The 27,773-nt window shown below is 37.3% G+C and overlaps 2 protein-coding genes across 3 annotated transcripts; one reads left to right on the forward strand and one right to left on the reverse strand.

Annotated features, from left to right (window-relative positions):
* Positions 1-291: 291 nt before the first annotated feature.
* On the forward strand, positions 292-4,075 carry LOC148359113 (homeobox protein Nkx-2.5-like). The gene is given in 3 exon segments (XM_088344012.1): positions 292-453; positions 455-575; positions 3,468-4,075. Coding segments are annotated over 3 exon segments (891 nt in total).
* A 7,710-nt stretch (positions 4,076-11,785) lies between these two features.
* bnip1a (BCL2 interacting protein 1a) lies at positions 11,786-26,742 on the reverse strand. Of its 2 annotated transcripts, none has more exons than XM_088344212.1 (6): positions 26,641-26,742; positions 22,429-22,521; positions 22,264-22,355; positions 19,643-19,747; positions 19,083-19,201; positions 11,786-13,612 (listed from the first exon to the last, which is right to left on the reverse strand). In XM_088344212.1, the coding sequence occupies exons 1-6, from the start codon at positions 26,719-26,721 to the stop codon at positions 13,416-13,418; spliced, it is 687 nt and encodes a 228-aa protein (XP_088200338.1). In that variant the 5' UTR covers positions 26,722-26,742; the 3' UTR covers positions 11,786-13,415. The 2 variants fall into 2 exon arrangements, with proteins under 2 accessions (XP_088200338.1, XP_088200337.1); XM_088344211.1 differs by lacking the exon at positions 11,786-13,612 and adding an exon at positions 15,744-16,119.
* Between the last annotated feature and the right edge of the window lie 1,031 nt (positions 26,743-27,773).

The following is a 27,773-nucleotide window of genomic DNA, read 5'->3' on the forward strand; positions in this document are numbered from 1 at the left end:
GAGAGAGCGAGAGAGAAGAGAGCGAGAGACAGAGAGAGAGAGATAGAGAGTGAGAGAGAGAGAGAGAGAGAGAGAGAGAGAGAGAGAGAGAGAGAGAGAGAGAGAGAGAGAGAGAGAGAGAGAGAGAGAGAGAGAGAGAGAGTGTCTTCGTTTGTCTTTTTGAACGATTGAAGACTTAACAGGCAATCACCGCATGTCACACAAAAGAGCTGCTGGTAAACATTAGCAGAGAGAAGGAGGGTTGGTAGTCTTGTACCTGTTTAATGGTGACAGTTTGGTAAACTGCCTGCGATGTTTCCGAGTCCCAACACGTCCACGCCGTTCTCCGTCAAGGACATTTTGAACCTGGAGCACAACCACGATCTCATGTCTTCTTTGGGGCTTTCTTCTCGCGTGGATTGCTGCATGGTGGACCGCTTAAGGCACGAATTTCCGAGTGATATGCAGACGACGCCCCCCCCCCCTCTTTGGAGAAGACTTCCAACATCAGGACCCCAAATTTCCTGATGCTGCTTACGCAAAGAGCACCACACACATGGAAGGAGCACCGGTGCCCCAGAGTAAACATGTAAAAGGTCAGTTCTTGATTCAAAAGCAAACACAATTGCACAAATAAAACCAGGTGCCCGATGGGATGCTCGTTTTCAAGTTTTTAGATAAGGTTTTGCTGAATAAATCTTGGGTTCGGATCATCAACCATTCAAAGTAAAATACATGTTTTTCAATGACATTTTTTTTGTATTCTGATTTTAAAGTCAATTACAAGCCAATAAAAATACAACACCTAATCAAAAAAAATGTATAGCACTTTTCAGAAAACAGATTGCAACTCAAAGTGCACATTAAAAATTCCAAAAATACATTTAAATTACCCTACATTGAAACATTAATGTTTTGGCTAAGATCAAGTGTAGTGTCTGTTCTTGTGGTGGTTCTGAACTTCTTGGCCTTTTGGCCAGAATAAGAGCTTGCTCTTTGATTTTTGCAATCCGGAGATTGCAGTACCTCCGGGAACGGTGCATTCGCAATGATCGCAGCAAGGCTTTAGGGCTAGGACCTTAGCTTGGCCTTTTGGCTGGGAGTAAGTGTCCCGGCTTCTAGGCTTTGTAGCGTATTATGAACTGACCGATAACGGATAACGGATAATGAATAACGAAGATAGAACAATAACCTTTAAAAACCCCAAAACCCCCACATTGAAACATTAATTAATACATTAGTCCCAAAAAATAGAATGGCCTTTTGTTGGGAGTTTGTGCAAGGGATTATTCTTTTTTTAAAGGCGGAAATCTAATAAAAAAAAAAAAAAAAGAAATAACCTCCATAACCAAATTCTTAGTTTTGAATATTCCCAAAAATGTTCTTCTATTGTTAATCATTCTATGATTTGCCAACTATTCCACCAGCTATTAATTTAATTAAAAACAAACAAACAAACAAATGAAAAATCACTACATTTAAAGCAAACATAAACCTAATTCTTTTTGGGCTTATTTTATAATTATGGATTTTTAAATCATGTTATCGTTTAGTTGCATTGAATAAAAAAGTCCATACTTGGCATCGTCATAATACTAACAAACACATAACTTGACACAGTTTGAGACAATTAAAAAGAACACTGTCGGTGTTTGTCCCGAAAAGGATTTATTTTTAAAGAAATTATCCTGTCAACCAGTGCTTTATTTATTGCTTTTATTGTATTTATTTATTGTATTTGTTTATTTATTTATTTATTTAGTGCTTTATTAATAAATAGAGCATCATTACAGTTTTAAATATATACACAGCCTGTCAGTCTCTCATTAAGGATTAAAATTCCTCTTATTAAACGATATTAAACTTTAAAAACACGATACAGCGCCGATTTTCTAACGGAGCAAGACAGAATATGTACAATAAAAACAGAGGTAAATTGTGTAAAATTTTACACATTATACGTACAAGTTTATTCAAGCCAATATAGCTCCCCGTAATAATGATTGCAATTCCTCTTTTTAAGCGATAATACATTTTACAAACACAACACAGCACTGGCAAGACATAATATATATAACTAAGATAATTTAAACTAGTATATTTTATTTACCAAATAAACCACCCTAAAATGTGTTTAGCATCTTCCTTAGTTCTTTCCATATTTGCAGTAAATATATTCTTGCCTATACGTACAAGTATATCGCAATTCCTCTTAATAGGCGATGATAAACTTTAGAAATACAACACGGTAGCTATTTACTCACACAGCAAGACATATCATATGGAACAAAAACATAATAATATGTGTAAACAATGCTATTTGTGAATTTCCCTTCGGGGATGAACAAAGTATCTATCTATCTATCTATCTATTTTATTTTCCAAGTATACAGCGGAAAACTTTCAACATCATTCCTCACGTGCAGTAAATTTAGTGTTTCATATATTATACGTAGCATTGTAGGATTTTGCATACCTTCTACTGTTGGTTTTCTGTACAAGAAGGGGGTTTTGGGGTTTTTAAGGGTTATTGATCTATCTTCGTTATTCATTATCCATTATCCGTTATCGGTCAGTTCATAATACGCTACAAAGCCTAGAAGCCGGGACACTTACTCCCAGCCAAAAGGCCAAGCTAAGGTCCTAGCCCTAAAGCCTTGCCGCGATCATTTATTATTATATTATATTATATTATTATTATTATAGTTGTTGTTGTTGTTATTATTGTATTCATTTTTACAGGGCTATACCTGGTATTCTTATATTTTTGCGTTATTGTCTCACCAATCCATGAAATGCAGCTATCCAAATACGTATCTTAAGAAGGTTTTCTTTTGTATTATATCGATTATTATAAATGTTGTTCTTGTTAAAATTATGTTTTCTTCACTCGGCATTTTTTTGTTTGTGCATTATTGTTTTACCAAACCAGGAAATGCAGTAATCCAAAACGTACCTTAAAATGTAATGCATTATTTTTAAATCTATTGATATAAATTGCAGTATTAGTATTACAATTATATTTTTTGTATTTGATATTTTTGTATTTGTGCATTATTGTCTCACCAATCCAAGTATTATAGCAACCCAATTTCTTGAAAAGTACGGATTTTATTATCAGAATGATTATTACTGTTGTTATCATTTTTACAATTATATTTGCATTCAATTGTGTAGGCCTATACTGTGAATGTTCATATAATGTTAAATAATGATGTGTTTTTGTTAATGGTGATGAAAATTAATAATTAGTTAATTAGACAGGTAACTTAAGTGGCACAGGTTAAATGCATGGGGGCGGGGGGAACCATGATAATCACCCAAAAAGCATGTATCAGGCTTTGGATGTGGTGGGGGGTTGTGTGCAAAAACTGGTACCCTACTGCCCGCTCATAGTGACGGGTATTAATCAAGGGTGCATCCTTACAATTTTGAATATATACAATTTCCTCCGACATCGTAAAACACATCGTTTTCTCCTTTTGTAGAGGATTTGAGTCCCCAAACTGATGCCGCCGAGGTCCCAACGCGCCCAAAGGCCCGCAGACGCCGAAAGCCTCGGATCCTTTTTTCGCAGGCGCAGGTTTACGAGCTGGAACGCCGCTTCAAGCAGCAGCGCTACTTGTCCGCCCCTGAGAGGGACCACTTAGCAGGGGCCCTCAAACTCACTCCTACCCAGGTGAAGATCTGGTTCCAGAACCGAAGGTACAAGTGCAAGCGGCAGAGACAGGACCAGAGCCTGGAGATGGTCTCACTGCCCCCGGCCCCCAGGAGAGTCTCGGTGCCGGTACTGGTGAGGGATGGCAAACCTTGCCTGGGAGGCGAGCCCACTCCCTGCAACCCTTCCTACTGCGTGGCCCACGTCAATCATTTGGCTTATAATAACTACCCGCAGTTCGGCGGCTACGCCAACAGCGCATGCGCTACGAACTACGCGTGCGCGCCGTGCAGTTACCCGGCGGGTGCCGCGCAAAGCGGCCCGCCTCAAAACTGCAATTACGTCAATTTCGGCGCGCACGGAGAACTTAATAACATACAGGCCAATTTTGCGACTACAAACGGTGGGTCGCCGCTACACAGCATCAGAACTTGGTAAAATGTCCCACTTGTCAGAACAGGGTCTCTTTAAACGGTACTTTTTATTTGTATTGAATATTTAATAATACCATGGACATTCTCAACAACCCCAAATTCAAACCAAGCACCCCCCAAAATTGTAGCTTTTTTAAAACTCTCTTGTATAGCCCTTAATCTCAAGGAGTCTCAAAGGGCTGCACAGACCACAGATTATTGCAAACCACATACTATTATTACACCATCCCTGATATAAAACCTACATGAGGGCGATGAAAAACTCAAACACCCCAGCATGAGAAAAAATAAGAAACCTTGAAAAGTACATGAGGTAATCCCCCTTCCAGGATGACCAGGCTGCAACAGATGTTGCAATAACAAATAATACACTGATATCTTCAACATGAAATATAGGTCATTCATAAACTATATAATATGAGTTTGTTTTAAGCCTAGATTTAGGGCTATACAAATAAACATGACTTGACTTAATAAAGGACAGTATAGGCTCATATATAATGAAAAACGCCTCCTCGCTCTCTTTTCGCTCAGCCAGTGTCACTTGCGGCATTGCGGTGGAGGCAATGCAGATTCTGGTGTATTACAGTGAAAGTATGTTTTTATGGAAGCCCAACAGTGCCATAATTCAACTAAAAAGGAACATTTATTTAATAAAAATGGCCTTTAAAATAAAATAGCTTTTTTTCAAACTATTTAAGTTAAAATATTATTATAATTAAATTTTACATGTTATATAACTTAAAGTGAAATAAAAACAATATTTTAAAGCCCCAGTGTGTAATATTTGGCCAATAGATGGCACCAAAAAACAGTGCCACAGCAAGCAACAACATGACAAACATGGCGGCGACCCAAGTAGGGAATCTACTATGTAAGAGAAATATCAATTTCTCGACCAATGGTTTTATATAAAAAAACAAAACGTTGGGATGATAGTTCAAGTATTTTAGCCTGGTAATTTTTTCTTACTGAATGAACGTTTTTGGACCACTAGGAAGCACTAAATACAACACACTTTCCCTTTAATCAGCCAGACACTATGGCTGCTCAGCACCCCCAAAGCTCTGAGCCTAAAATCACCCCTGAATGATACCTTTTTTGACATGAAGTATTGTCACCTTTTTTGTGGCATCATGAAAACTAAATTGATTTAAAGGTAAAATAGTGCACTTGTCAGTTTGGCCTTTTCGTCAAATTGTGTTGGAAATAGCTGGAAACTATTAAAACAATAAACATATTATCTGCTTAAATATGTCTATACTGCAGAACTTATAATTTATTAAATTTATTGATAGAAAAAGCGTCCAAAGTTATTTTTGGGGACGGGTCTCTTTTCAACCTGTCTTTTTTTTTTTCAGGTGATTCGTTGATTTTGTGATGTATTGTTTGGTGCAACATGACTGAATACAAATAAATAAACAAAACATACAATACAAATACAAGGAGCTCAAATAAAATGCTTTGATACAATTAGACTAAGAAGTATAAGTTGTCAAACTAGTTAGTTTCTCTATTGGTGATTTCTTCAAGTATAACAAAACACAAAATCTGGTAGGGAAGGGATTGCCAAGCCTTTTGAAGCTGAGGGCTATTTTTGTTACTGATAAGCACAAAGGGCTGCCATTTTGATATGCATTTAAAAAAACGTTATTATTATGTAAATAATATGTTAGTATTATGTTAATACCACGTTATGATTACATTAACAGAGGTTAAATAGGCTCAGTTACCCACTAAACACCATTCTAGTTAAAAATCAAATTTCCTGGAAAATCCCAATGACCCATGTTATATTTTCAGAACCAGTTTGCGGGCTACTGAAGTACGGGGGTTACATAGTGCCTGCAGGCACCACATCAGAGACTAACTAATGTGTGGGGTGTATTGATATATACTTTTCATCAGTCAATTTAATCTGAATACAACTTTTCATCAATAGAATGTAATCGAAAATGTAAACATATGCTTATGAAAATCAATTATTGTAAAAATATCAAGGATTTATAGTAAAATACAGTTACGTTAGATTAAGTTGTCAAATTAAGTTGTCAAATTATTTTTCTTTTAAGTAAATTACTAGAAAATCTTGACCACATTAAATAAATTGACATTTCTTTCCCACTGGTAGTTAAATACAAGGTTAAAATGAATTCCAAACCAACAGCATTGTTAAACAATTGAAAAGAATGGGGGAATAAAGGGGTGGCGGGTAAAAGCCAGAGGTTGTCTTGGTCATATTAACCAGGCTTGTCCAAAGTAGGGCCTGGGGGCCATTTACGACCCGTGATCAAATTTTTACTGGCCCGCGGCCTCTGTTTCATAAAAGCAACAATATGTGGCCATCCAGTAATGTTGACTGCAGTATAAAAAGCATTTAAAAAAATAAGAATCCCTAATGCCCTCAATAAGCAGGTCGGCGCCTTGCATGGCTGCATGGCCGCTATTGGTGTGTGAGAATGGGTAAGTGTGAAGCACATTGTAAAGCACTTTGGGAGGTCTTCATTGACTTGAAAAGCGCTATATAAATGCAGACCATTTACCATTTATATATACCTAATCTTAATTTCACCAGATGACGGCGCTAGCCCTTAGATTTCTGTAAAAGTTAAAGCCTACCCCATTTTAGACATGGCAACGGGGGAAAAAAAGGAAAGTTGACTGTGAAGGTCGCCGCGTCCAGGCCAAGTGAAAATTTGAGTATATTGAGGGTTCGAGCATGTCCATGGGTGGGCACTGCCCCCCCTGGTAACACCCCTGGTCTGAAGACAAAAGAAAAATGCCGTGTGTTCTGCAGCAGTGTTTTACAACCATTTTTGAACCAATGCACACTTTTTTCATTAAAAAATATTGAGGCAAGCTGTCAGTCAAAAATACTGTCAATTTAAGCTACTTGATCATTTAAAGGGACAGTATGTATTTTTGAACGCCTCCTATTGTTAAAAAATACGTCATACATTAAATAAAAGAGCAATATTGATTTAAACAATAAGCAAAAATCATATTATATAAATTTATCCATCCATCCATTAGCTGAACTGCTTATCCTCAGTAGGGTCGCTGGGGTGCTGGAACCCATTATAGCTATATTCGGGTAGTGGGCAGGGGAGACCTTGAACTGGTAGCCAGCCAGACGCAGGCCACACGGAGACAGACACCTCACTTGCTCATTCACACCTATTCACAATTTGGAACGACCAATTGACTTGACATGCATGTTTTTGAAATGCGGGAGGAAACCGGAGTGCCCAGAGTAAACCCACGCAAGCACGGTCAGAAAATGCAAACTCCACACAGGACGGTTTAATCTCATAACCCCAGAATTGTGCCACTGCGCCGCCGTGGCAAAAATGTTTATGAGGTTCATACATTTTCCAGGTTGTTGGCCAAATAAGAAAATGATTTAAATCAGCAAAAAATAATTCAAATCATCAAATTATGTGAATGAGGTTTGTTTTGACCTCTATTTTTCTAGTGTTATCTTAAACAACTTCATCAAATAAAATAAGTGATCAAATGTTTTCACTGTTTTACCTCATGAGCCGGTCATTAGTTTGCAAAAATAAAACTATATAGTAAAATGCTGCTACCGAGTGAGATGGCAAATCGTTACAGTTACCTGGCTGATCAATGGAAGAAAGCAAAGATAGTGAGCAATGGCATGCTTTTTTTGCCAAAATGCAATTGGGCAATCATACTCGACAAGATCTCACGGCAGACCGGTTAAAAAGCACCATTGTACCATTCATGTACATAACTATTATTAGCAATAGGTTTTAACCAAGTTTGCAGGTCTTTTGCTTCATGTAGTTGTCATGAAGTCAAATCATTCGCAAAAATAAAACTGCTTTATTAGGATTGGGAAGGTGGTGCTCACACATTTGGCTTGTGTCAACTTCAATTGTTCAAGTGGCTATTATTAAGCTTCAATCAGTGTTCTTGAATAAGGTTAAAAGGTTTTGGGCAGTTTATATATTTTACAACCCGCTGTCAACGACATGTACACTCCTGTAACTTGTTGACTGGCTGCAGCCGGCACGACGTGGCCTTGCCTCAAACTCCAATAGAGGACAAAAGACAAGTTTCCAAGAAAATCCGGATAGACGTACCAATATTATTGTATTTTATTTACACCTGCAGCACCAGATGGGGAAACATACAGAGTATTTGATAAGGCAAGCAGTTTTATGGTACACATAAAATGAAATTTCAATGCAAAAATTCCGTGAGCTACCTACAAAATGATAAACCCGTTACAGAAAAAGGAAGATTCAAGAAGAGTCTAGCATTGAAAAAAAAAAACCTTCTCGGTATTTGTAATTAAATGCTGACAATATTCTCAATGCACACTTAGATACATCACTTTAAGTGAATTTTGCTGCTATGAGTCACCAAAAACTAAATTAATACATTTAAAGTTCATTAGTCACTTGAAACAAGGAGAGAAGACATTATTAGTTTTTGAACTTGCACAGGGGGAGAACAGGGAGAGAAGCAAACCTCAGATAAGAGATTCTAACCAGTGGCCCCCCACTGAGCTCTTTCTATTCAATCTTGCCGGTTACAGAAGCAGATCTGCTGTAAAGTGTGTTTTTAATACCAAAGAACAATAACATGATTGGCCAGGAGTAACAATGATGTCAACAGTTCATAATTGTCAAAATCAACAAATACATGGACAAATAGCGTGATAATAGTCAAAATAACAAAGTGGCATCCTACGCAATCTCCTTTGCGGGTGCTCAAAATTACAATCAGAATAAACTTATCATAACTGTAATAAAGTCAAAGTGTAACATGCCTCTGCACCACGGCTCTATTAGAAATTAATCAAATTTTTCATTGCCAATGTGTTTGCCCAAAGATGTCATTGCAGGGAAATAATAATTCACTGCAGTATGTTGAAATCAAAGATTAAATCGCCAGTTTTAAAACCGTGCAAATAGTTACAATTGCCCAACACAAAATTAAATAGTAATTTAATAAACACGCTTTATTCTTTTTTTTTTTTTTTCATTTATTAGGCGTAATGACAATCTCTAACATCTTACATTTACCATACACAATTTGTTTATATTATTGTTTTTATTATTCAATGCTTATTACATTACACCCAAATCATTACTATCATATTATCAAAAACAAATATTCAATCGTAAAAACTTGTACTTTTCATTGACAATCAATTATCCGTTTTATAAATTGATTTGACAAATTGCAGTGAGGTCATCTCATATGTGGACAATGAACTGATTCCGTGTTTTTATGACATAACAGTTTCATTTTAAGTGAATTTTGCTGCTATAGGTAACCAAAAACATCAACCACGCAATAGACAAAAAAAAGAAAAAGGTGAAGTTAGGTCACTTTGCGCCTATGTAAAATGTATTCTTCCTTAATCTTTATAGCAATCGTTTTCAGTTGCACTACACAATACAGTGATATCAGGAGGTCAAATAATATATTTCCCTTTAAACAAAATGTGGTATTAATACCTATTCATCCCTCCAGGAAAGTTAAAGTGATGTAGTTCTTCTTGTGCATGAAATCCACCCTTTACGCTGATACATTAAAAGAGGCACGTCAACCATCCGGCCCACCATAAATTGCTGACTATATAAAAAAATAAGATACAAGTGGCATGTCCAAAGTCCAGCTTGGGGCCAGTTACAGGCCATGATCAAATTTTTACTGCCCAGCGGCCCGCCAGTATTGTTGACTGCAGTTTATTGAAAAAAAAAAAAAAAGTATATATATCACCATTTCACCAGATGATGGCAGAAACGCTTTGGCCACCTTGCCCTTTGCTTTCTGTGATCATTTTAGCCCACCCCATTTCCAACATGACGACTGGAGAAAAAAAAAAAAAAAAAAAAAGGAAAGTTGACAGTGAGGGCTGCCACTTCCAGGAATAGTGGAATTTGGAATATTTTTGTCACACATACCCGAAACAACTGTGTCCGCCCAATTTGCCAAGAGACTGTGTCTGTTTTCAAAGAATACAATATCAAGAGGTATTGCCAGACAAAACATGCTGACGACAAGCTGACGCTGTGAAAAGGTGAAGCACATGGGGGCTGTTGTAACAGCACAGTCGCAGTTTTCCACAAGACCCATGCTAGTTAAAAGTTATGCGTTTTTTAATAAATGCAAACCAAATGCTCTCTCTGGTCGCTATTGAGCAGTGTTGAGATTGTAAAGTGTGGTGAGCTGGTTCAGGTGTAAAACTGTATTCACTCAACTGTTAAAATAAACCAGTTAACAAATTATTTCTAAACATGCAAATCGTTTTTACCTATTGTTTGTGATTAATTGTGTTGGGAACCTTTCTATACACTTGTCATTCACAATTGTAATATGTAGGCTTAATGATAAAGGATAATATTGAAAAATGAAGCTGAAAATTTGGAGTTGAAATTATTTTACTCATCCTGCTCCCAAGAAAACAAAGTCTGGATCCGGCCTCAGTGCCAAACTGTGTATGACATCCCTGCATTAAAGGAACTCTAGCATGTTGGGTTCTGTTGTCATACATTCTATGAGTTGTGGCAAGCGCCCTTTTCTATGCGGCAGAGGGTTGGGGAGGCGGCGTCATGAAGGAGGATGCCTCTCGTCTCAATAAACTGGCGAGGAAAGCGAGCTCTGTTGTGGGCACAGAGCTGGACAGCCTGACAACAGTAGCTGAGAGACGGGCACTGAAAAAGCTTCGGTCAATCATGGACAAATTATCACATCCACTACACAGCATTATATCCAGACAGAAGAGCAGCTTCAGTGGCAGACTGCTGTCACTCTCTTGTACCACGGACAGACTGAAGAGATCTTTTCTTCCTCATGCCATGAGGCTCTTTAACTCCACCCGGCAGAGTAAAGGCCCACATTAAACCACACCCCCTACATTGCATATTACCGAATTTTATTGCAATATGTATTCTGTGTAGCACTATCTAGATACTCTATATAACACGCTACAGTGGGTATTAGCACGTCACATTGGGTATTTGTGTATTGTATTCTTTTTGCTTTATTATTGTATTGTTCTCAGCGCAGCGATGCTGCTGGAAATGTGAATTTCCCTGTGGGGATGAATAAAGTATCTATCTATCTATCTATCTATCTATCTAAATGACGTTCTTCTGGACAACGATCCATGCCGAATTTTTTATTCTTAATGAAATCTGCGGTTATTTAAAATGCAGTCCCTATTGCGGCGAGGTCACGCCGCTCCTCTGTACACGCTCTCGTCCGAGGTGCTGAAAAGCCGGCGTCAGATAACAAATCCACAAGCACCAAAAATATACCGCTCCATCACCCTTCGCCCGCATTGGATGGGCGGGCTGTAGGGTCACGGGCAAAATGGAGTTTGCTTTCCGGGTCTTATCTGAAGAAAGACAGAGATGTGTGCTGTTCTGTCTCTACGCCTGCATAGATACGTGCACCTTTTCAGCCTGGTGTAATGTGAGCCAAATACCGAAAACTCGCACCAGGAGCCGCTATTTGTTTGCTTGATTTTAAACAATGCGGCTTTAAATAAGGTGCAGCTCATTCCCTTTTTGTGGCGGAAACAAGGAAAAGGAGAGTGCTCTTCTCCACAACGCTCTCAATACAATACCCCTCGGTGACATCTGAATACATTTATGACGCCCTACTAAAGGAAAAATCAGTATATGTTTTTGCAAATATTTTTCATTTAAAACACAACAAGAGCAAAAAAGGAGGTTCTTCAAAACTTTATTTGATATTTACAACATACTAATGATAGTTCCACTTTTCCCCCACACAGTTAAACTCCTGCATTTTACATCAGAATTAAACAGCAGTGGAAGTTATCCAACGTTAACCTCATGCAAAAATGGAGCTACTGAATTGTTTTTGTCTTCATATTTTTAGTAACATTTGGATAATGAAATTTGTAATATCATAGATTCCATAGTTCAGAATGTTTTTGAAATCTTTTATGTTATCATTAATGTTTCCTACAAATTAATTTGATGTTGGTAACGTCATTATCACAGGAGAAATTTGTAAACAGTAAGGCCACCATCAGACAAATGTTTTAATTAATTATTCACTAGTTAGTAATTGCGTCGACAAACTCCTTATGTAGTATCAATACTAATTAATTGGTGATTTAAAAAAAAAAGTTTATTAAATGTAACTATTGTTTTTTAAAATTAAAGTTATTAGCCTTGAAAACTTTTTTGTCAGTAATACCATTTTCGCATGAATGCTACACTTCTATTTCTGTATCATCAGCGTCAATTTTAGGTCGCTCAAGGTTCCTTTGATTCTTGAGGAACAATAACAAGTAAATACAATTTGGTCAATTACCGCGGAAACCACCAATGACAACACAAAAAGACACATCTGTGTTGCAATCTGGCACTATTCTCCACAGTATGTTTACCCTAGCGCTGTCGTCTGGAAACATAAAGCTGGGTTATTCCAGTTATTTGGTGCCATTTGAGTCACATTTCCATGTATGCTTTACAGCCAGCTACCGAAGGACACACTGATATGTAAGCAGTATAAATTATATCTATATATATTACAAGTATACTAAAATGTCCCCAGTCATGTTTGATTGACCTCTGTTACAAATATGAGAAAAATCTAATAAAGTCATGGTTTTTCTCATTACTGTATTGCCTAAACAATCATATTCCTTACCTCATGTCAATTTCAGTTATTAGAGCATTTTTCATGTTTACAAAATATGTTCCCAGTGAGACCTTTCATAACTGTATTCTGAGCTGGACCATTACATTTCTATTAATTTGAAAGTTCCTCTTTTCAGATGAAATGTTGAAAAAAATTGAATATTTTACATTTTTTGAGTGAAGGTTACCATGCTGAAATAGCACCGAATCGTAAAAATGACCCAGCTCATATTTTATATGACACAGCTGTCATTTACTTTCGGTACAATAAATGATCATGTTTAAAATCGCCATCTTTAATGGTCACATGATCTGAGAACACGTGACGTAAAAAACTCAGAGCTGAACTAAAAACGGCGTCAGATGTGCACGTTCTGCAGCCAAAGGCTTCGATCCCAAATTCCCCACGCGTTTGGCCGCTGGTGTACCCCAGGTCTAAAATATAAGAAACAGACATGAATTTGTTTTTTTTTTGTGGCTGTTTGAGCCTGTGCCTTTAAATCTGGTGCAGCTCCTGCAAAAAACAAAATGAGTTCTGTTCTTAAATTGGAGCGTGCGACTTTTAATTAAGTGCGATCTGTAGCCTGGAATTTACTGTACATCGGTTTTATGATATTATTAAGCTGCAAGTCTGATGTTGTTGTATATTCTGGAAACATCATGTTTTGTATTACTTAGGAAAATTCAAAAGAAAGGAAAGAGTCTTTTTTTGAGGATATAGAGCACTGTGGCGAGGAAGAGTGCCAGTGCCAGGAAGATGAGCAGTTTATCTGTGAGCTCCCGCCGATTGTACTTGGTTATGAGCTTTCTGCCCAGCTGGATGGTGCCCGTCATGTTCCTAAATTCGTCATTGGTCTCCTGGATGGTCCTGGACGAGGTTGCTGCAAAACAATAAAAGGAACCCATTTAAAACTTGAAGCACTCAAAAAAGATCTGGGTCAAGAAGAACCAAAATGTGATTTAAAAAAAATGACAATTTTACTATTTTAATTGGATCACTTTCATCCAACTTTCTGTGTTATTTTGTCAAAAAGAAACTGTACATTGTTAGTTGGGCTGAAGAAAAAAATCTTAAGGTGTTGTTTTCTACAAACTGACTCAAATATTCCTTTTGAAATATATATTTTTACACAAAATGATCCACATGTTGCATTAAATAACCTAATTTTTGGGGCTGCCCCAAATACAACAACCCAATCTAAATAAAGATCTTTGGATAAAACAACCCAATACATTGACCTATACCAGTTTTTGTCTATCAAAACTAACTGACCCAAATATTTTATATTTGTTCGCTAAAGAACACTATTTCTGGAGTTGCTCTAAACATAAAAAATCAATGTAGTTTTTTTTGTTTTTTAGAACAAATCTATCCAAATCACAGTTTTTATTTTGTTCCTAACACATTAAAACTAAAATACCTAATTTTGGGAGTTGCTCCAAACTCAACAAGAGGAGGAGGTGTCTTCTAAAACTAAACTAATTATGAGTTGTTGTTCGGTTTTAAACAAAGATAACTAAAGAACCAAATTTTTATGGTTTGTCCTGACCAAACACAACAACCCGATTTAAATGGAGAGTTTATACAAAACAATTTATTTTATTGATTAACAGAATAGTCATGTTTGGGTTTGGTATTGACACCCAAACATGATGTACATATTTATCCGTGGAACATTTTGTAAGACGAAAACTCGTGATTCACAGAGGACACGAAAGTCGAACTGCGAAACAACAAGGGAATACTGTAATTGCACTATTCAAAATCAAACCTATTCAGAAAGCATAGTCGTCTTAATATGTCTGGGTTTTTTAATGTTATAAAAATAGCAAATTAGTCTAAAAAATACATTTAAAAAGGAATCGAGATAAAATGGAGTGCGTGATTTTACTTTTTTTTTCTCTTAAACAGTGACATGATATTTTTGCCCACTTGGAACTATTGGCCGATTTTGACAAAAGACCCAATTATTGTTAAGAAATTAAGCAATAATTTGAACTAAACAAGAGGTCGCATGTTTGATTCCCGGCTCCTCCGTGTTATGTCAAAGTGTCCTTGGGCAAGACACTTAGGCTGCGTCCCATTCTTCTCACTTTCACTCGCTATTTGCCCTAGTCACTCGGTTTTGCGCGTTCACGTGAAAATGGGATGTGTCCCAATACTCTCAAGACCGAGGGAGAAGTGCCCTGAATCCATGACATAACCACTTCAGATCGAGGGAGGTCGGTACCTCACTTGGAGCGAAGTGACTACCCAGAAGGCTTTGCGAATTCTCAATATCGACAAACATGGCTGGAAAGGAACCGCACAAATGTAAGTAGTTTTCCACAACTACGCATGTATTTGCAGCGAAATATATTGAGATATCTTAGTTAGACGTAAATGCAAAAGAAAATCGTATTTTCGTGTTAAAACATGAACATTGCAAAATCGCTACTTTAAACTGCACAAATTTACCGAGGGAGCCGCAAACAACTCTTCACACTTCAAACCGTAGAATTGGATAACTGCAGAAAATCACGGCCACCACCGGGCACATCATCTTCCAATCCGGCGCCAAACCCTAAATCACCCAGAAAAAAAAGGAAGCACGATACACTCCTTGACTTTTTGAAAGAGGAGTCTGCCAGAGTGAAGAAAAGGCACAAGGAAACTGAGGCCAAAACTGAGCGGTTCCTGATCTTTTTTGGGAAGCTCGTGGACACATTTCCAGAACAGTGACATCTCTGCAATGTTTCCCTTTGTTTTATAAAAAGAAAATATTTTATTTTATTAACAATTCAATGAAGTTCCAGTTAGTGTTTTCCAGTTTTATGGAAATATTGGTATATTTTTGTTACATTTTGTGACACATTATTTATTTACTATTATGTATTTCGGCCCAATGTGAGTTTGTTTTTCTAAAAGTCAACTATTATTTAACCCAGAGTTATTTGTAGTTGTTTTCTGTCCAACAGTCACATAGTTCACACACAGTATCTCACATCATTATGAAATAAACCACCAAGGTGTTACTTAAAATAAAGACGTTTATTGAATAGTAATGCAGAAAAGCACATGATGCAAATGTGGGTCTGACCTCCAGAGCCTGAAACATGGCTTTTGGGCAATTTATTCCATATTAACTGTGGACAATTCTGTGTACGGTGGACCTGTGAACACTGAAGACCCGTGACACCACACAGTAGGACAGACCGTGAGCCAGCCAGTACACGTAGATCAGGACCTCCAGCCATGGTCCTGTTCCCTCTTCAGCAGCTCCTGCAGGGCCCACATGACCTTCTTGCTCAACCTTAAGTCCTGAATGAGTTCTGACTCCACATCGAACCATAAGCACAGGATGGGAACATTCCTGTCCAACCTGTACATGCTTATGGGATGGCCACTCTGGAACACAACAGATAAGATAAACAATTTGGACATAAATGCGGGCATAGAAAAGAAAAGGACAGCTTTAGAAATTATCTTTTTTTATATCCAATGACAACTCTTTTGAATTAAATTCCTTATGAACTAAGGTGTTTGGGTCCTACAGGGAAGTTTGGTGACGATTATGTCAGCTTAAGGGTCAGGTGGACTGCTCTTGTGTTTGTTTACTTTTCATCGTGTCACACATTAAAGACCCCTACTATACGTCATAAAATGGCATTAAGATACTAATAAGTAGGTTGTCATTTATGTCTACACAAACATAGGGTATAATGTGAACGTGCGTTGTACGTTAACCCTTACTGTATTTGACCGAACGGGTCATTTTTTTTTAATGAGTGGACGTACCTTGTAAAGATGAATCAGTGCTACATAGCGCCGAAACAGTCTTCAATATCGCGCATTTCTCCTCCGTTGATTGGAGACACGGAAAAGGTGATGAGCTTCCAGGCAATCGGTAATAACACAGCTGTAGCGGGCATTTTTAACGTTGCACGGACTCTCCAACTGCCACACCACAGGTTGAGACTCAAGTTGTTTACGTGTGACGGAGGCCAATACGTCACTGAGGTCTACATCCAATTCGTATTACGGCCATCTACTGGACTGGGGTGGAACCTTGCAAGTCCCGTCCAATTTCTTAGGGGACAATCTTCACTTTGCACTCCACTCACAGAGGGGACTTCCCTATGGAGGGACCTCATTGGTGGGTTCTCAGGGCCAAGTGACAGGAATGGGATTGGGCCTTAATCCCCATTAAGCAGGTAGGCGCCTTGCATGGCTGACTCCCTATGTGAGTGTGTGTGAATAGGTAAGTGTGAAGCACATTGTAAAGCGTTTTGGGAGGTGTTCACTGACTTGAAAAGTGCTATATAAATGCAGACCATTTATCCACCAAAATGAGTCACAGGGAGGCAAATAGCAAATTTTGGATTTTTTTTTGAACCAAGGGAAAGTACAAGAAATTAGCTTTAAAATGATGCTATACTCGGAGCTGTAAGAAGAACTATTTTGAAGATATGGCCATTTCAATTGAGGCCTTCCATCCACCCTTTTTAATCAAAAACCTCAGAAAACTATGTTTAAAGTTGTCTGTTTTGTGATGTAATTCGAATGTTTTACAGTTAAAGTTTAATTTTTACTAAGCATTTGTGCACATATAAAAAGGAATTAGACCCGGCTGAAAGACATTTTTAGCACATATAAGTAAGTAAGTAAGTGCGTAAGTAAGTAAGTGCGTAAGTAAGTAAGTGCGTAAGTGCGTAAGTAAGTAAGGACGTTTGCTGTGTCACCGTCACTTGTCCCCAGTAAAGCTGCAGTTCTTCTCGCTTAAAGATTAGATGTCATGAACTGTCACATACTTGCATTTCTGCATAATTTCGCTGCAAGACCTTGTTTGAAAAACAATTCTTTAAGGGACGGTGGGTATTATGTGACCACTAGATGTTCTTCTATGGTTTTGTGCAATCAAAGAGAAGTGCTAAAAAGCTCAAGGGAAAATTAAAACTCCCGAGACTAAGCGATTTTCTTAAGGTGCGATTATTCCCCAGCCCTTTCCAGGGAAAAAAGCACAAGAAAAAAATAAAAGGAGTAAGACAAATAAGAAAAAAGGAGAAAAAAAGAAACAGGGAAGAGAAACAAATGAAAAAGAGGAAAATATATAAAAAGAAAAAGGAAAAAAGAAATGAAAGAAGTAAAACAAAAGCAAAAATTCAGATTCAGATTCAGATTCAGAGATTCAGATCTACTTTATTGTCATGTCGATGGATCTGACTCCCACAGTTTCCCTCAGTGTCCTTCAGTGTACAGATATAAATAAAGCTGTATTGTGTTATTTACCATAGTGCCGATAGTGCAAGAAGAGACGCTAACCAGATGTGCAAGATGGGCAGTCAGGTTAACAAGTCAGGTACACAGTACCATTATATTGTAAACAATAACACTGTAAGTAATAACACTGTAAGTAACAATAGTGCAGAGATCAAATGTGCAAGGAGTGGCAAGCTATAAAAAAACTGCCACTAGTGCAAAAGTCAAATTAGCAGCCGTTTAGATTTAAGTTAACTATCAAAGAAATAATAGAAAAAATGAAGGAAAGGAGGAAAAATTGATACAATAGAAACAAATAGTAAAAAAGGAAAAAAAATAGGAAACAAAGACGAAGCAAGATGGCTGACAATCTTGTGAGCTTGTCAAATGTTTATACTTTTTATTAATAGTCTGTAATAATAGTCTGTAGACTGTGAAGCCCTTTGAGACGCCTTGTGATTAAGGGCTATACAAATAAACATGACTAGACTTGACTTGACATATTTATGTAAATACAAATTAAAATAACTTATTTTGCTTTCTGCAATAAATATTGACCTTTAATCACTGATTTTGTTACTTTACCTGTTAAAGTGGATTATAAAACTCGCGTCAAATATCATATCTATCAAAATAGCAAAATTGCAAAACAGTTTATTCCCATGATTTTCCTCATTTTCGCTCAGTTATCGGCCTGAAGCTAAAAATAGGACGTTGCGACTTCCAACTCATTTCGGCAGAATGGATCACGTTTAGTGCAGCTTTTAACTAAATATTTCATTTTTGTTGATTATTTGCACAAAACAACCTAACTTTAAAAACCTTTAACACAATAATGTTATGTTTGGGTTTGGAGTTGTTTTAAAAAAAAAACACCCACTTATTGGGTAACGACCTTATTTCTGAAGTGATCTTAAAATAAAGGATCCAGTTTTTGTACAAAACCACTCAAAAAACGATCCAGGAAATTGGTCAGATGGATCCAACTCTAACTTGGTTATTTTCGATCCAACTATTTATGGGGTGTGCAAGTAACTGAGAAACATTCTCAAAATGTTGTACACTTGATTAGCAAAAGATAAAATAATGAGAATAAAACAAAAAGGTGGCACCTAGTGTCGTTATTGTCTCCTCGCTCTGATTGACTTGCTGCGACATCATTCGACTGATGCTCATCAGGTTCTTTGTGATGTCACTAGATGTCTGGGCCAGGCCTTCTTTGGTGGTCTTTCTGATTGATACATTGGGACAAATGATAATTAAAGCTGTTTAGGGCAGAACAGATTAGGTTGATAGACAAAGAGAATGTAGGGTTGGATGAAGGAACACGTTTATAGGGAGCAGATCAATTTCAACCAGAGTAAGTAATCACTCAGAACATGATTTCTGACTCCTTCATGGACAAACTAACATTAAAAACTCTAGGCGGCCTGTATAATATTTGTCCAATAAAGGGTTACAACACTACTAAAAATCTCTGTTCATCATATAAAGACATATTTGACATTTATGAACAGTTAATTTCAGGTCCATACTGTATAGTCCTGTAGTAAAAAGGTTATTTTAAGTACAACTAATTTAATAACTGTCAATCAGTGTGGTGACTGAGTGGATTGTTATTCCATTGTGAGAGTTGCAATTTGTTCCAGATAAAAATCGGGCCCCTCCTCACCTTTGTCTCGCACCGCTATTGCTTCCGTTTAACAGCGCCTTCTTCTCCATATTGTCGATTGACAGTTTGCTGGCCAGGTTGGACTTCCTCCAAGTTGTCTGGTTACTGCCACAAACACGCACACCAAAGTACATAGAGGTCTTTTTAATAACATGCCCAGTGGCACAATTACACCCAACCCTGTACAACCCAGTGTTGTAAAATTTCAAGATTTGTATTTTTGTACAAGAAGTAGCATAAATGTTTTTGTTGTTGACTTTCTTTACATTAACATAGTCAATGGGTGCTATTGTTTGGACTCACTGATACTAGGTGGTACATTTGAATATAAGCCCGGCCCAAAGAAGTGGAACTTTCACTATCTGCAGAACAACACTTTTGGGATAATTGTTTCTGTTGATTACTGTATCAAACAATCTACCGTGTAAGTGTTTTTTACCTGAACAATTTCATCCCATATTTTCTGACAATGAATACAACTAACCGACAGAAACTTCTGCTACCTCATTAACGGAGCTTTGTAATAATACGTTCTAATAAACCTTTACCCCCAAAAATTTGGGCAAACATTTAGTGTTCATCTTGAAGGGCCTTCTATAACATTACCTTAAACGTTGTTTTCCGTATCTAGGATTTACAGGATAAAGTTGAAACTTAGTCACAATTACATTCATAATATTCAGGTAAATATATCCAAGTATAAGGTTTCCTTGTTTTTTATTTATGTATGTATATTTCAAATGTGTTGCGCCTTAGTCACACTGACCTATACTCACTAAAAAACGTGTGTATTGTATTTATGTATACCTTTTTGAATGTAAGGATAGCAAATAATTCAAAATCACCAGAGAAATCAATGTGTAAGTAAATAAATAAATACATATATAAGTATTTGCGCTGACAAGCTTCAAAATATTTGTACAAAACCAATCACATTCTACTATTCTATTTTTTTATAATTTGGATAAAAATACACAATATTTTCCTCTTCTTTTTGAGGACGAATAAGTAAATAGTGCACACAATATACTACAATATAAAATTATATAAAAATCTGTGTTTGTTGAATAACAAACCAAATACATACAAATGTATGCTATACATCTGCAAATTTATACTCTTTTAAATTAAGTGCATAAAAAGCTTTTGGACGAATTTTTGGAACAAGATATAAATGCAAATGCGGAAACCCAGTAACCTGATTTGCAACATTAACAATTCACTTTACACCGATGTCCAGTGGTTGAAGTTCCTTTGTAGGGCCTCTAATGATGAGAGCAAGCAGGGTCTTTTTTTTTTTTTAAATATCAGCTGTGATGTGGGCACGTATAAAAACATGGATCAAGAATGACGGTATGCGGTAAAAGAAAACACCTGGTCACCTTCAACCTTTAGCGGTGACCCACTTCACCCCTTAGCAGCCTCATGGTACCAACTACACATAGAAAGAGATTCAGATTTAAGAGAGATAATGTTATACTGAATAGACTAGAGCAGGGGTCAGCAACCTATGACACATGTGCCAGCAGTGGCACGCGAGCGCACGGCAAAATAATGTTTTATTTTTAAAGCGCATTTACCTGAAATTTAGACATTTTCAGTTGCGCGCCGTGTTGTTTAGAGGCTTTACGGCCGTGCCCCTCCTCTGCTCCATTTGTGAGCGTCTGCAGGGCGCCGAGGAGAGGAGGAGATCCTTGTTTTAACCCAGCCAAGGAAACACAGACGCGCGATAAACGAATGAATCATGACGGCTCTTCCAGCGAAAAAATGTCATTCTTTTCAGCAAGTGTGGGCAAATGACTGGGGCTTTGTGCAAAAAAAATGGCCGTGCTGTTTGTGCATTATGCCTCGACAGCGTTGTACCTCGCACATCAAGAGTTAAATGTCAATGCGTAACGAGTCATGGTCATGAATTCAAGGACGAGTCTGACAAGGCGGAGACATTAAGACGCATTGTGCCCAGGTACGGGAAAAAAACACAGACCCTGAAAACCATTGTCACAGCTAAAAACACCATTGCTCACTGCATAGCAAAGCACGGAAAATCTTTTACTTAATGCCAATATATTAAAGAAGCGTTCTTTTCAAGCTCGGAGGTTTTGTTTGGTGGCTTGCCTAACAAATAGACGATCAAAAACAAGAATAAAACACATCCCCATGTCAGCCAAGAAGTGTTGAACGTCAAGAGGAGGGGCTGGCATAACGCATGTGAATGCGGCTCTTTGCCTCATCATATTTTCTATATACTGTGGCTCTTTGCCTTGTTTCATGTTTAGGTTTTTTTTGTGTGTATTGAGGGTTTTCCTTGAAATCAACACAAGAACAATACTTGTTGTATTGTAAGGATAGGAGTGTGTTATGGTAAATAATATGTTTTTAATTGTGTGTGTTTGTGTGTGTATACGTCTGTCATGGCAAGTCAGTGCGTGGTGCGGCTCTTTGACTCTCACAGTTAAACATTTCGTCTCTTTGTGTCAAACTTGTTCGCCACCCCTGTGCTATAGCTCTGAAATCTAGTTTTTTCATGAGAACTTTTTTTCAGTGGCATTGTATGCATCTCACCATCATGTACTAACAATGCAAATAGATTTGCTGTATATTCTAATTTGAACAAAAGTTACCTCAGCATCTGTTTCCGGTGTCCCTCAACCTGACTGATCAATGCCAGCTTGTCGGACTCTTTATCCTGCTCCATCGCCATTTGCTCTAAATCCTGCAACAAGCACAAACAACACTGTGTTGATGGTGATGAATGATGTGCAAATTTGTATTATGTTATTTCTCACTTGTATGCGCAAGCGTAGGTTGTGAAAACTCTTCTTCACGGCCACATTAAGTTCTGTTAACGTGCTTTGAGGACCTCGGCACTCGTTAATATCCTAAAGATAGTGACAAACAGCATTAATATGTAGACCAACAGTGATTGCAAAAACATTAATGCGGTCATCAAATGCAAGAAAAGGTTTCTAATAAAACAGCATCTGCCCTGCTCAGCAGACACTAGTAAACCCTGAGTTCATGTCCTCAGGTACCATCCCTGGCTTGCGATACCGCGGCATAGCTGACAACATTGTACAGGACATCTCTCACCCCAGCCACCACCACTTTGGCATGCTACTCTCTGTTAGGAGCAACAGGTCCCTTAAAATTAATTAATAATATGTGGCCCGCCAGTAATGTTGACCCCAGGATAGAATGAATGTGTACAAAAAAACAAAACAAAAAAAAAATCACCATTTCACAGATGATAGAAGTAACCCTTTGGCCAACTTGCCCGTGGCTTTCTGTGAAAAATTCAGCCCACCCAATAGCCGACTGTAAATAAAAGAAGGAAAGTTGACAGTGAGGGCCGTCGCTTCCAGTACAAGTCAAACTTGGAGTATTTTAACATCGAAATCTGAAACAATTGGGTCTGCCTAATTTGCCAAGAGACTGCCGATTTCCAAAGAATATAATACCAAGAGGCACTGCCAGACAAAACATGCCGACCACGACAAGCTAACTGTGAACGAATGCTGTGAAAAGGTGAAGCAACTGGAAGCTGTTTTAACAGCACAGCAGCATTTTGTCACGAGACCCTGCGAGTCAAATGAAAATGCTACAAAGGCGAGCTATGAGGTTGTGTCGCGGATCGCCAAGCACCTTTCACGGAGGGTGTATTTATCAAGGATTGTTCAAAGAATGCCAGGCTGAATAGTCGGCTCTCATACATTTTGAGTTTACCATATCTGGCCCGCTTTCTGAAAAGTTTGGACACAACTGCCTTAAAACAAGGACTAACAAGCTTAAAGACAAGTGTCTGTCAAATAGCCTAAAAATAAACAAAAACACATCGAGGCAACATTGGATGGAAAATGCAAGTACTTCGTTAGATCAAAAGGACCGCATACATTTGAACATTTTTATATTTTTAACAAATGTTTAACTTCCTAATTTGTTCTACTTGCACTGAAAGGAGAAGCCCTGCAATTTCTTTATACTTGTATAATGGCCTTTAATGCATTCATTCAATCATTCATGCATGATCTTGAGTTCCCCTCTGCTGGATCAAAGTGGTACTACAAGGATGTACAGTACTCTGAACATCACAAGAAAATTCATTGCACTCTTATTTGCATTGAATTCCCCTTCTGAGTGGTGCATAAATCGCACGACACAATGAATCTATATTGAAATTTGTTGCCAAAGCTTTTAACAATTGATGCCATTTATCCATTCGTTATTGCAGCCCTAATTGATAACGTAGTGAAGATTGTTTACAAAGAGATTAGACCTGGCACTACAGGATAAACAGGTGCTATCATTTAAAAGAGAAAAATAAGATTTAAAAATAAGAACAATGTCAGGATAAATAAGTAAACATACTTAGAAAAAAGACAAACGAGCAAGAAAATGCAATTTTCTCTTTTTCTTTTCATTTTTTTCATGTTTCTTTTCACTTTTTCTTGAGTTTCACTTTTTGTCTTAGTTCTTTATTTTTCCTTTCCTTGTAGCTTAGGATGTAGAGTGCTCTTCTTGAGACCGAGAAGTTGCAGAATTCCCGGCTCCTCAGAGTTAAATGTCATAGTGCCCTCTGGCAAGACACTAAACCCTTAATGCCCCTGATAAGCAGGTCGCCCTATTGGTGTGTCAGCGTGTAACTGAATGGGTGGGAATCACTCTGGGAGGTCTTCAGTGACTTGAAAAGCGCTATATAAATGCACACCAGAAGGTAGCATGGAGACTTGCCTAAGTTGTAAGCGACTGCAGTGATCACTCGTTCTATCGCAGTTTACTTTTTGCGGTTTAGTTATTTTGCTGATTTTGATCGTGCATTATGTTTTGCATAGATAGCTGGGACGGGTCCAGCACCCCCGCGACCCTACTGAGGATAAGCGGTGCAGATAATGGATGGATGGATGTTTTGCATTCTGATTAGCTAAACAGTAGCACCCTCCCCCCTTTTTTCTGTCTGTGCATCAGCAATGTTGTGGTATATGTACGTAAAACTGCTTGAAGATTCTACCAGAAATCATTTCAACAAAATGCTTTGGGCTTACAAAAGCACGGAAATACATAGAAAAATGCTTTCTATTGCCGCCGACAAAGGTGGACTTCTTCACATGCAAAAGGTAGGTAAGAACAGTTTTCCATAACGTCCACATGATGGCGACAAAATATGTGGAGTAAAGTGAATCCTGTCCTTAATACAGAAGTGGAATAAAGCAGCAAAATTGTTTTAGAATCATATTTTTTCAGTATAGATGTAATTTGTACAAAAAAATACTAAGTTATTTTAATTGTTTTAACAAATGCTTGAGCCTGGAAGTTGGGTTTGTTGTTTGGTTTCAATATATAAGAGTATTTGATAAATAGTACAATTAATCAATAAATTAATAAATGAACTAGTAAAAAAAAGGTTTACATTTCGCTGATTTTGACTGTCATAGGACATTTTTTTCTAATTTATTGTCTTATCTTGGACTAATGTTGCTGCTACATGTCATTACAGTATTTTTCATTGCACTGTTTTATGCACCATTGTTCTCCAAACACCACCTTGTAAAATTTTGGCCATTTATCCTACATTTTTCTTATTTTAATAATATAATTTAAGCCTTTATACCGTGTTTATAATGGAGTGCTGTGTCTAATCTCGTTGTTAATGTTCAGTATGTTATCAATGACAATAAAGACAATTCTCATTCAAATTCACACAAAACGCGAGTTAAACCAAGGGACTTGCTAAAATTGATTGGCTTCATACAGTAGGTTCCAACTAGTCTAAACAGAGCACTTTGTTTGATATTTTAGTTATAAAATATCAGTTAAAAAGTAAAATCCAATAGTTAGTATCTACATTAGGGGATACTAATATAATACAAATTCAAGTGCTGACTTTAGATTAATTGGAACACAACAATCAAATCATTTTTGAAGAATCCACATTCTCAGACAGGATTTCGACAGACAGTGGCCATTAGAACAGAATAGTTTTAGAAAACGCTTAGGGTTGACGTCTACTTTAATAAGACAAGAGTGTTAATCCATTTTAAAAGCACATAAATTTGGGATATACATGCAAAATTACACAGTAAACTGGTTTCAAGATTTGAACAGTTTTAGTACTGTGAGGCAAATGCACTTGACAAAATACCCAATAGATTAATCATCTCGTTTAATCTTTCTTAATGCTTTATTGAACAAAGCGCATGAACACGAACATACAACATTCAACAGCAATGTTGCGTTAACATGATGACCAAACTGAACAAACAATCCAAAATACGACCCCCCAAAAATGCCATGGGGTAAAACAGACAAGCTACATTAAAACACTATATTGTTTACGAAAACTATTGGTTTTAACGGTCGACTAGTTGTGGGCAAACACTAGGGATAAAATGTATTGTTTTGGGGTTTTTAAGGGTTATTGTTCTATCTTCGTTATTCATTATCCGTTATCGGTCAGTTCATAATACGCTACAAAGCCTAGGAGCCGGTGTTGTAACAGGCACAACACCGGGACACGTATTGTTTTACCTTACATTGGAAGGCATTGGAAGAGATTTTTCTACCAGTAAATTTGCACTTGTGCGGTAGAAATAAGCTATAATGATAAGATTGGCAATAAAGGTTTGTTTTACCTTTAGTTTGAATGTCTTTTTAATCTTACTGAGCATGGAAAATTAGTCGTTTAGGGGGAAGTTATCGGGACAAACTTGATTAGGGACACGTCCATAGTGTCGGTTTAGGTATACAACTTGAAGTCAATTGCCCCCCAAAATATGAATCTATGAGCTACAATAAGGAAAAGATATAAATTATCTTGTGAATGAAACTCGATGTCAATCCCTCTAAAATATGTCTCGTTGTTTATGAAGTAAAAAATATAGCAGCTTCTCTTATGCATGTTTTATGTCAATAAATTTAATCGGCTAATGCAAATGTATCTCCCTGAATGTCTAAAATATCTCCATAAACGACCTCAATAAACACTACGTAAAGAAATTACATACCTGAATAAGTGCCTTTACTTCCAGGTCATATTTTAAAATTTCTTGTTCGCATATTCGGACGTGGACGTCTGGAGACGCCATGATGCTGCCAACGTACACAACGCCAAGTTTGAGTACGGCAAGCGAGAAGGACATATTACAAATGCGAACTTCCGCGAAGTTGAATATAGTGCAAACTCCACTAGTTTTACAAATCTACTTTACTTTGAATTTTAGAATCACTGTATTACCTTAGTTTAGCATATGTGAATCTTTTAGAGAAATTTCTTTTATTCCACTAATTTGTAACCAGCGAATAACATTGTTGGTAAGGGATTATATATAATATATATATATATATATATATATATATATATATATATATATATATATATATATATATATCAGTGTTCTTGTTTGCCCGCGTCCCTGCGTCCTAGACGCATCAGTTTTCTAGGGACGCATAATGTCAAATCAATGTGCATCCCCGGGACGCAACTTTTTTTGACGCAAAATTGTCATTACTTTTTTTTAAACAAAGATTTACCGCTCTCCAAACTTTTCGTCAGGCAGATCCGCCATTGTTGTTTTTGTCTCGCGTTTAGAGTTTTTGTCTGCACGCCGATCTCGGCCAACAAGATCTCGTTGCTTCGAGATTACGTCATTGTTGTGGTGGTTGTTGTCAAATGAACGTGAAAATCAACACAAAATTGGTAATTTCTTCAGTCTCAGTAATAAGTCGAAACATAATGCAGAAAGTGATAACAACAGCAATAATTCCGGCACGAAAAAACGGCGGAGAAATTCTTTGGAAGATCGCGAAGGCAAGGAAAACACGTGTGTTGAAGTGAACGATTCGACGAAAGAAAATAGACAAAAGAATACTCCTAGCAGCAAGAAAAGGACTTTTCTGCTAAAATTGAGTAAATTATATTCCTGGTTACGCTATGAGGAGGATGATAATGATTGGACCTTGAGAAGGCATTACAACTGTGGAGGGACAGCAACCCACAAAGAATATATGAACTGAAAAATCTTGAAGTGATAACTGATTTGTATTACCAATAAACTGTGATGATTAAAACTGAATGAATGTATAGATTTATATTACCGTATATATTTGTGGCCGATTTACAATTTCAACCCTGATAACA

Source organism: Urocampus carinirostris, chromosome 9 (genome assembly GCF_059441175.1).
Source record: "Urocampus carinirostris isolate Australia breed hairy pipefish chromosome 9, RoL_Ucar_1.0, whole genome shotgun sequence".
NCBI lineage: Eukaryota > Metazoa > Chordata > Actinopteri > Syngnathiformes > Syngnathidae > Urocampus > Urocampus carinirostris.